Genomic DNA, 11244 nt, shown 5'->3' on the forward strand with positions numbered 1-11244 from the left:
AAATCAGTTTTATCCTCTTCCTTGGTGCAATGGTTTGGTCAAACAACATCAAGAGAAAAGAGTTCTCTTCAGCAGATTGTTATGCTGTCGTCTAGACTGATTAGAGAGATGCAACAATCAGTGGAATCCCTGTATATCAGCTGGGTACAGTGGATAGCTTCCTTTGTTTTAAAAGAGGTTTTTAATCCCTAAATGTAGAACAAGACGTTTTAAAAACAGCTTTGTTCTGACTGCTGTTATTGAAACGAACAAGCTAAAATGACTCTGATGCGCTCAGCGATTTTTAACAGATTTCATTTAAATGGAATCTAAATGAAATCTAGTGTTAATTTTAGCACTTTTTATGTACATTTTATTCTAATTTTTAAGTCTTGCTCTCCTTCTCTGTGTGGAGCCTCGAGCATTATTACACGGTTCTGGTTATGTTGATGTGTTTTTACTACAGTGTGTGTGCGCACGGATATGTATGCTTTGAACCACTGCAAAACAAATCTACCCTTGGGTATAAATAAAGTAACCTAACCTAACCTAGAGTGTAGAAGGTCCTTTAGCAATGGTGTTGAATTCCCTCATGTCTCTTGGGTGTTGTACAGTGTCCATTTTTTCCCACTTATTTGTAACAGAATGCAATTTTACAACAAACTGGGCTGTGATTTTCCAAAACATGGCCGGCTCGCTGCTCACCATCACTCTCAGTGGGTCTGCAACTGAAAACCTTCTCAGTTTGGAGTCACCGAAGGGCATTAAATTTCAAATGTAAACTCAAACTACCCAGACTGTTGAAAACTATTAGTAAAAAAATCAACAAGTAACAAGACAATGACAAAAAGAAAAAGCCTTACAGATAAGAGGATGAACAAAAATGACTTTTAGCTTCAGAAATGTGGATTATTGTGATCTAGTTACTTAAATATAGATAGCAGATGCAATACTTTGCCTTTTGTATGCAGTAAAACAGCTAGAAACTAGAAGCGTATCAGTATACCTACGGAGGTAAAGTTATTGATTATGAAGAAAATGCTAATGCTAAAGGCTATAATAATGGCTCAGAGACAAGCAGAATCAGCTGTTTTATCGGTGAGTTTGAAATGTCTGATCTGTAACTGCACTGGGCCGCTGTAACGACCAGAGTTATTACTCTGTTTTAAGCAGAAGCTAATTTCAGCTAAATAAAGCGTCCCAGGGGTTAGCGTGTTAGCGAACAGCGAAACTAAGTGCTCACCTCCTTCGTCGGCCTCACACTACACTTGAAACTTGATAGAAAACGTGCGACAGGCCTGTCAGTTTTTTCATTACTGAAACAAACGAACTGGAAGACGTTTCGCTGTTCTGGTGGCTGGTTTAAGTGTAAAGTTTTCCTCCGTGGCTCTTGAACAAACGAGGCTCCGCGGCTGTTTGACGGCATCGGATCTCGATGCTAAAAAAATACGATCAAATCCTTTAAACGCACAACCTTTTGCTCTCCAACCTGTTATTGCCGCATCCTTTCTCTGAGAGATATACAACTCACGGTTAAAGGGGACCTATTATGTAAAATTCACTTTTTGCATGTTTTTGTACTTCCATTTGGGTATCTACTGCTTCTAAAAAACAGTCCAAGCACAAAAAAACACCCAGCTGTTTTTTGATAATAAGTGCATGTTTTCTGGTGCAAAATGACCTGTTTCAAAAACCTTGGGTTTGTTACATCACAATCCCTGTTACCTAGCAACCCCAAGCCAAGCCCAGCCCCTCACCTAGCAACTTCATTACAGGAAGACCATCACATGAGTTCTGCTGGTTTTACCGCTGAACAATGTCTGCTGGACAAGGAAAATGTTCTTTTGTCAGCTGCAATATATAGCTGCTGTCCCGACCTGCTTCCAGTTGGGGTTCGGACCGCTGATTGACGCCGTCCCAAAGTCAAAATCTTAAGAGTTTGAATTAATAACAATATAAATGTGCATCAGATCTGCAGCGTTTAATCCTTCAGTGGGTTTTTATGTTTTTTAATGTGGCACGTTAGCGGGGTGTCAGGTGTTGGAGGGCGTGGCCAACAGCAGCTTATTTGCAGAATAGTGACGTAGCTCAACAGGCAGAACTGATCAGGTGAAATCTCAATATCTGAGAATGATTTTGTGTAATAAATATAATGAACATGTTTTGTACAGCTGACTTGTTCAAGGAAGCAGAATAGGTCCCCTTTAATGCTTTGGTAATGAGATCTAAACCTTATATTTGGAACGTCTCTGTAGAAAATGATGGGACTGAGGCTAACACCTGGGAGAACATTTCCCGATTATATGGAAGTGCCCATGTTTCGGCAAAGAACAAGGTGAGTTGTCACAGATGATCGTCGTCTATGGTAATGCAGAACTGAGATTCATCCCTAAACAAAAAACATGGCCACTGGACATCAGTCTGTCACTTAGTGCTTTGACTAACTGTCAGATGATCTGGCAACTGCCTGATAACACTATCAATTTGCTTGTAAACCAAACCATTTAGAGACTCATCTCTGCACTAAATGTGGATCAAATTACACTCAAATCAGAGCATTCCCTTAAGTGCTTGTCAGTGGATTTTTTTTTTTTAATTTATTGGAAAAAATGTGAAAAAACTAAACTCAGATGTGTTATATATGCGGATAGAACTTGTGGAGGTGCCATGTAGCGGAAAAGATTTGCCTAAGGGGTAGGGGGTTTGTATTTTTTTTTTAAATTGAAGTTTCAGTCTGAGACAAGTTCTTAACAAAATCACGCCTGCTATTACAAAAGGATTCCTTCTCGCTCTCATATTTACAGCTACCATCTAAATAATTTATCGCCCGCCGCACCTTCACGATAAGTCTCCTGCTGAGACTCACGCGCACCAGCCCTTGCCCATTCCTACCACCACCTCCCCACACACGCAGACCCTCCCGCCCTCCTGCAGCATGTAATAAAACACCGACTCCACCACCCACCCCTGCAGTACAACACAAAGAGCCGTCAGCCCTCCCCCTCCATCCTTCCACCTCGCTCCGATTGGCTGAGGGGGCCCTGGATGCTGGCAGAGGCCCGGACCAATAAGGCGCCTCCGAGGTGATGTCATGGAGGCAGCATTGATGCTGTTGCTGATGCTGTTGCCCGGCGCCCGCATCCACACAGCCAGACACCGTTAGCCGTCCACCTCCGTCAGCAGCAGAGACGACAGGGACAGACCAGGAGGCGGGGGGGTAAGTCTTACCCACATTTCAGCTGTAAGCAGCTGGATCCCGCTTGGGCTTGTCGGTGCCGAGTTTCTCAAAATAACTGGGTGCTACCTGAGTGTGTGTGTGCGTGTGTGTGTGTCAGTGGGGCGTAAGGGGGTGAGGAGATTCATGGTGCAGTGGCTCCCGATGGAGACAGAGGCGACAGAAGGAGGGAGAGGACTCATCGGCCCTAACGAACAGGACGATTGATCGATCCCCCATCGGTGTGATCGTGGGTCCGATTAGGCTCCCAGACTGGAGGGGGGGTTAAACATGGGGGTCTGCATGTGCTGAAGCAGAGAGGGGGCAAAGACGTGTGTATGTTCAGAAAGGAATATGTGGTTAACGACAGAAAAATGCAAAGTTCCCAGTTGACTGGTTGGAGTCTGGAAGTTTATTTTTCTCACTTCAGTTAGAATTTCCTTTATTGTGTGTGACATGGACCGAATGCTTTGTAGAACAAAAAGGGGTGGTTTTGTTTAAAAAAATCATTTTAAAAAACCCTGTAAAATGTCCTCATCCACGTTCTTAAAATCGCCTCACAAGAAGCAGGAGATTTAAAGATTTTAATTAAGGACAAGCAGCAGCTTCGGTGAGACGAGATCAGGAGGGTGCAAACATAACTTTGTTTAGTTTGGAATGAAAGAAAGTGGGTTTAGGGAAAACTTCTGTAAAAAAACAAAAAATAAATAAAAAATGTGTTAAAGGCCGCTCCCATAAAATCGAATAGGTAACAGGAACGAAATCATCCAGTAAAATATTAAAGTTGTTTTTTATGCAGAGATAGAAACTTTTATTTACCACCTGGATCGTTTAAAAATGTCCTCATATCCATATAATTTAACATCTATAAAGGTTATTTGACTTAAAGCTGCATATATGTGCAGATATGGTGGGTGTGGTACAGGCAAGTCTGAAACACAGACCTTTACCCAACATGGTGGTGGGGGGTTGCTCTCCAGTTATAAGCTAGTGATTTTTAAATGTTGGGGTTTTTTTTTTATATGTTTGATTTGATTCTGGCCCTAAATCTGCTTGTTCTAGACACAGTCATGTTTTAGGTTTTACAGCACTAAATTGCACAGAAGATAGCAAACCCTGTCCTCTGTTCAACAGGCGTCTCCTCCACGTTCCAATCCATCCTCTGCTCTTTGAGTAAAACCGAGCTGCAAGGAGACTACAGCTGCTGTGTTTTTAGAATTACAATTTAGAATCTTTGTTTTGAGAGTCTTACATGAAAAAATGCTACCTTTTGTACAGATGAAGGGCGGCAACCTCCTGAGATTTAAAAAGAAAAACAAAGAAAAGAAATCAGTGAACGTCAACAGGTTCCCTTTGATAAAACCATCAGAATAGTTTACATGACGCTTGCTTTTTTTGTACGAGACCTAGCACGCATAAAACGGACCTCTTATTCCAGCAGGAAGCTGTGTATTGATTGGCAACCTGGGTGGTTTCACAAGATGAGATGCAGCTGTGTGTGTGTGTGTGTGTGTGTGTGTGTGCATTCCAACAGTGTCTGACCGGTATGTGCAAACATGTGTGTCCTTGTGTGTTTGTCTTTCCCGCAGGGAGCCGTGACGGGGTGGTCATGTAAAACTGAGCCATGTAATATAATGTGATGGCTCTCCTTGGTGCCATGGGATGTCTCTTTAGTACACTTTCATTACATCAGAGATGGAATTGATTTGCTCTAGTTTAGGGTCTTGGTGTCATGGAAGCAGCCAGAAACAGTTAGCTTAGCTCAGTTAGCTAGCCTGGCTAATAGTTATAAGGAATTTATTTTAGCTTATTGTTATGGAAGCCGATAGAAACAGTTAGCTTAGCATAATTAGCAACCCAGGCTAACAGAAGTCATTTACCTTATTGTAAATTAGTGTAGTTTACCTTAATTTACCTTATCTTAGTGTCATGGAACCAGATAGAAACTTTTAGCTTAGCTCAGTTAGCTAGCCTGAATAATAGCCTTAGGTAATTTTTTTTAGCATATCATTATGGAAGTAGATGGAAATAGTTAGCCTAGCCCTATTAGCTACCCTGGCTAACGGAAGTAATTTACTCTAGCTCAGTATTAAGGAACCAGATAAAAACTGTTAGCTTAGCTCAGTTAGCTACCCTGGCTAATAGCTGTAGATGTTAGCTTGTTGTTATGGAAGTAGATGAAAACGGTTAGCCTAGCTCTATTAGCTACCCTGGCTAACAGAAGTAATTAACTCTAGCTTAGTATTATGGAACCAGATAAAACTGTTAGCTTAACTTAGTCAGCTAGCTTAGCTAACAGCTGTAGGTAATTAACTCGAGCTTATTGTTATGGACGCAGATGGAAACGGTTAGCTTAGCTCAGTTGGCTACCTTGGCTAACAAAACATATTGAGTAAGTTTTGCGGATATCACAGAGCCGTAGCCATAATATGCTAGCTTAGCACTTAGCAAGTGTTTGTAGAAATAGCTAGCCTAAACACCCACTCCACCAAGAAAAAAAAAAAAAAAACAAACAACCAAGACTATTGAGGTTATTAAAAAAACAAAATCTAGATAACAAAACTAGGACGTTTAGAGGCAATTTCAAAAGTTTGGTCTAAAACAGGCCCAAGCTTTGTGTTTCTGGGTTGGTAAGGTCAGTTTTTGTATTGACAAGACTATGCTGAACATAAATGCTTTAAAAATAAATAATAAGGTCTTTTTGTTTGCTGGTGGGTGTGGTGAGAGCAGAGTAGGGTGATGTAGATGTGCTACTTAAAAACAAAAACAAACAAACAAACAGTGCATCTATAAGTGATGTCTCTCCTGGGCACCAAATATTAAGTGTAGTGTGACCAAAAAGATGTCCGTAAAAGTTGTCTTTTTCATATTTAATGTATTAATCAGGGCTGTATTTTTTTGTCTTTATAGTAGTGCTGTCTTGCATCAGAAGTATTTGTTTATTCGTGTTTGTTTTTTAATTGAGGAGCAGGAGTACAGACCTCATCTAAGATGTGCACGTGTACGCATCTATTATGCTGCTTCTTTCTGAGGTTATGTAACCACCAGCTTGTAATGGCAAGTTTTTACAAATTGATTAGATCTTATTACTGTTAAAGATGACTAAGAGAAAATCACTTATCATTCATTATTCATTTATCAATCATTTAAACAGCTATGAGCTAAAACATATTTGCTCCAGTAGCTCCAGTTTGTAGTTTTATTTACTTGTTTTTTTTTTGCAGTATCTTTTCTAGATATATCAGGGTTTAGTTGAAGTAGGAATTATTTAAATTGTTGTTTCTTTTTTTATTTGAGTCTCCTTTAGCCTCCTCTCATTGGTTTGAGTTTCCTTTAGCCTCCTCTTGTTGGTCAGTGTTACCTTTAGCCTCGTTTTGTTGGTTTGAGTTTCCTATAGCCTCCTGTAGATGGCTTGTGTTTCCTTTAGCCTCCTCATGCTGTGAAGTGTAGTTTCCTGTCCTGAACAGACTATGATCAGAGTATCACAGATACAGTCACTGCAGCTCTGTTTGAAAGTTCAAAGAACATTTTCAGCAGTTAGTGAAAAAGGCTGAAGCCGTACTCTGTCATTTATAGCAGCCTCGTCTCAGAGATGTACAACTGGTTCTTCCACTGATGACTTTAATTCACTGCCAAGCAGCACGACGTGGTGGGGGGAAACCTTAGCCTTACCCTCAGACATGTGTTCTGCCTGCTGTTCGTTTAATTGGATGTTAGAGTTTCACATTGGAGACTGAAGCATCTGCAGAGTTTAATTATGGATCAAAGAAAAACCGGGTCCACGTTGCTGCCTCCCCAGCCTCCCAGCTCATTAGCTCACAAACCCTGAGCTAATTCTTCAACTTCGCTGCGACATTAAGTTTGATCAGCACGGCAGATCCGCTGTTTAGTCCTTCTGTTTTCACGCAGCAATCCATTCTTTTTATGTCTTTGTGCTTAAACTAATTCAACTTTATCCCTGAAGTTTATAGACTGTGAACTGGTCTAAAATTCTGCACCAACACTGCTCACCAGAACCTCCTGTCCTTCTTAAACACAGCCTCATCTCAGCACTGACTCTCAAACCAGTTGAGGATTTAGTTCTAATTCCCCCGTCCCCTCTGTGAGGCCCTGAATAGTCTGACTCCAGAACATTTTAGTAAATGTTTAACTCATTATCCCGACTCGATCCCTTGGATTTTATGCTCAAGGCCTACATCTCTCTGAATGAGAAGCACCAGGATCCGTTTTCAGACTTTTTCTAGGTCTGTTTCAGATTTAGGATGCTGCTTTGTGTTGTTTCAGACAGTTTTGTTGTATTTCTCATGTGTGTAACCCTTATATTTCCTTGTTTTATTCCTTTTTCTTTTCTGTAGACTGCCCTGCCCCATATATTGAGACATTTACTTGATTATATTAGGGCCTGTTTGGTTGGTTGTCTGCCAGCAGATGAAGCATGTATCCAGTTCATGTTTAGTTTCTTTCAGCAGGTGGACTCCCATTTTGTTTCTTTAAGAAAATGCAGTCTGGGAACAGAAATGATTGTCCGTGCCCTGATTTGTTTTGTCGATCCTTATCTAGACCCGGAAAAGACTAGAAACAAATGACGTACAGTTCCATATTTTTCCTGTATCTTACACGTAACATTTCTGTACAACATTCACTCAAAAGGGCAGAGGATGAATTTCTAACCTTATTTGTAGTTTAGACCTCCTTTCCTTCAGTTGCTGATGCTGGCGTGATTAGCATTATGTGTTACAAGGTGACTAAGAGGCAAAACGTAAAACGAGCGTACGAGCACAACAACAGTGCAGAACCTTAACGTGTGGGGTGTGAGTGCTCGCCTGAGCCCGTCCTCGGACTCTGCCTTTCAGATTCACTGTGTGACCTTTGAAGTTGCGCCGCTGAAAAAGCCTTTCCTCTGTGTCTCTGTGTCCTCTTTGTCTGCATGCGACTCTGACAGAGCGAGAAGGATCTTCAGCATCCCTGGAGACTTACAGACGCAGTGAGAAGATGACTCTGGCAGGTAAATGCAGTCACAGCAGAAATGCGTCCACCTCACACGCCATTTTACCGCACACATTGGGCTAATGAGTTCAGCTGGAATATATATATATATATATATATATATATATATATATGTCGGTGTTTCCACGGTGACTGCTATTATAATGATTCATTACTGTCAGTGCATGGAAGGACACTTCTTCAGGATGGAGTTCGAGTAGAATGCTGTTTTTGTGTCTCCTCAGCCTATAAGGAGAAGGTCAAAGAGCTCCCCCTGGTGTCTCTGTTCTGCTCCTGCCTGAAGCCACAGACTGCAGAAAAAGCTACTTACAAAGCAGAAGGTAAAAGTCATTTACTCAGCCCTCATATTCAGCAGTAAAGGTCACGGCGAGCTGCGGAATGAGGCTGGACAAGCCAGAAAACGCGCTGCGCGCTCCCTCGAGGTTCACGTTTCCCTAACTGTTTGCACGCAACCACACAGATGCGGTGGACCTGGGCTGGTGCGCCATCAAAGACGTGGAGGTGATTGAGATAAACAAGCGGACATCGGGCCAGGCCTTCGAGGTCATCCTCAAGCCCCCTTCCTTCGATGGCGTGCCTGACCTGAACACCGCCATGCCGCAGCGCCGCGACCCGTCCCTGGAGGAGATCCAGAAGAAGCTGGAGGCTGCCGAGGAGAGGCGGAAGGTGAGGGGACGAAGGGAGAGATGGCATCGCAATGAATACTAAACGAGTCAGGCCCTAACCCCGTAACGTCAACCCTGAGTACCTGTGGCTCCATTATTATTTATCAGCCAAAAAAAAGGGATGGGGGGAAGTGCCGATGAAGACAGATGAAAAACATGTGAGGAGTGCCGGAGGGAATGGGAAGGAAGTAATGAATATTTGAAGGAGAGAACAAAAACAACCATGCGAGGACGAACACAATAGATCATATTCACAGAGGAAAGGGAATGAGGGGCTGACAGGGAGCGAAACAGATTCCAGCTAAGATCCTGAAGGCATTGTACTGCTAATCATCATCATCATCAGTTACAGTCTGACTCCTTCTCTGCAGATCAGTGGGATGATCCTTTAGTCAGCCTTGTTGCCGAAACAAATTTTTGTTTGTGCTTTTAGTTCAGCCTCTTCACTTCCAGTTCTGCCTCCAAATACAGTGACAAAAAAAGAGGACTAGTCCGCCTCATCCATGCAAACGCTCACCACCGCTCCATTTCTCCGTCCCACCAGCACAACGAGCACGTAACTTTATGTTCACTGGGCCGAACAAGCTTAGCCCAAATGAGCAGGGGGTGTGGCCCAACACGTGTCAATCAATCCCTTAACGCATTAAAGGGCAGTGATCGGTGGTGTCTTACATGAATAAATTCACCTGGTAATACCATATCTGTGACGCCACAGCTATAGAAACCATCATTATTGCACAGAAGCAGTCTCATCACAGACATTTTACACAGCAAGAATCAGCCTTTAACTCTTCAGTCCAACTATTAGCCTACTAAAGCAAAAACAATTCAATCAACAGTTACGTCTCCCTTTACTTCAACATGCAAACCTAATTAACAGCAAACCTACAGTCCAACCCCAGGTTCACAAGTTTGGAGTCCTGAAACATTTTTTCTGCCGTAACCTTGAAAATTCTGTCCAAAAAGCAGGGCTGGATTGACCATATTTAAAAAATATAGTAAACAAAATGCATTTTACGCAACAAAACTGCTGATTATTTAAAGACAAAATCCATCCTTCTTTATTTCCTCAACAACAGTTCATATAATCTGCCCTACATCGCAACACCGTGGGCTTCAGCTCCAACTAGAAGTCTTTCTGTGGTGTCATGGAGGCTAATGGGAACAGCTGAGTCCGTCAAACTACAGGAGCCTGTAAGGATGTTCCTAAAGGCCTGGAGGCACCATTTCTTTGACCCTAGCAACACATGAGGGCTGAAATATGATTGGATAAAATCTCTAAGACAGGGGTGTTAAACTCAGTAACAAAACAGGCCCCAAATTAAAAACTTGATCCTAACCAAGGGCCAATCTCGATAAATATTTATTTAAAAAATACATAAATTAACTTTGGTTTTAGATGTAATATGTAAAATCATTCATACAGAAATATCAAATACCTTTTCCCAGTTGGATACTATATAGAGTTAAAAACAAATGTGCTTTAATGAACAAAGAAAAACAGATTGAACCCAAAACGACATCATTAGCATTCTCCATTAAAACAGCTAAGAAGACATCAACAAAAATCCAGTCATACAGCTACTGACAGAAAATACTAAAAAAGACAAAATACACTGAAGCAGACACTTGAGTTAACGATGCACATTAACTAAAGTCAGATATCCGATACTGTTGGCTGTAAGTTCATCAATAAGGGTTTGAGCGGTCCGATTTGATCTCTGTTGTCCTTTTCACGTCAAAATCAAAGATTAGTGAAAAACTGAAACTTCATTTTCTTGGCTTCAAAGTCAACCCCACGAGGAGACTTCACTAAATAGGCTCGGTTTTTTAAAGTAAAATGAGAATCAACAATGACTCAGTTTGTCACAAACTGGAGAGTCAGACTGAATAAAATTTAAATGTTATCTTGGGGGGGCCAGATAAAATGTTACCAAGGGCTGGATCTGGCCCGTGGGCAGGGGCGGCTCCAGAGATTTTTTTCTGCAGGTGCTAAGGGGGTGCTAAGCATTTTATTGAGGGTGCTAATGAAGGATTATTTGTTCTTACAGTTTTCAACACACACAGACGCAAGCACAAACATATATAATCATATATATATGGTATATAAATGAAGAACAGAATGAAATATACATATGTATCTGTGATAGGCCGATATCTCTACCTAAACCTCTATCACAGAAATAAAAAAGCTTCCCACAACATGAACATGTAGCAGTGCACTGATCTCACCTAAGTAAAGCACCCAAATGTGATTCTGCGCCTCTCATTAGGCACAATAAATTGCTGAGTAATTTCTCTCCTATTTAGTTTGTCCAATTTATCTTTGTGACCCACAGCAACACTGTTGAGCCGAGACTGTGTCATTGTGTTGTGAAG

At 41.6% G+C, this 11244-nt stretch overlaps 1 protein-coding gene across 1 annotated transcript in view; it reads left to right on the top strand.

Annotated features, from left to right (window-relative positions):
* Positions 1 to 3066: 3066 nt before the first annotated feature.
* Positions 3067 to 11244, top strand: part of stmn4 (stathmin-like 4) — a 14795-nt gene continuing 6617 nt past the window's right edge. Inside the window, exons 1-4 of the mRNA XM_017432399.3 lie at positions 3067 to 3196; positions 8136 to 8198; positions 8425 to 8520; positions 8661 to 8866. Of these exons, the coding sequence (XP_017287888.1) occupies positions 8186 to 8198; positions 8425 to 8520; positions 8661 to 8866 (315 nt within the window). The 5' untranslated portion in view covers positions 3067 to 3196; positions 8136 to 8185. The remainder of the gene's footprint in view (positions 3197 to 8135; positions 8199 to 8424; positions 8521 to 8660; positions 8867 to 11244) is intronic.

The sequence above is a fragment of the Kryptolebias marmoratus genome, linkage group LG19, assembly GCF_001649575.2.
Source record: "Kryptolebias marmoratus isolate JLee-2015 linkage group LG19, ASM164957v2, whole genome shotgun sequence".
Lineage (NCBI taxonomy): Eukaryota > Metazoa > Chordata > Actinopteri > Cyprinodontiformes > Rivulidae > Kryptolebias > Kryptolebias marmoratus.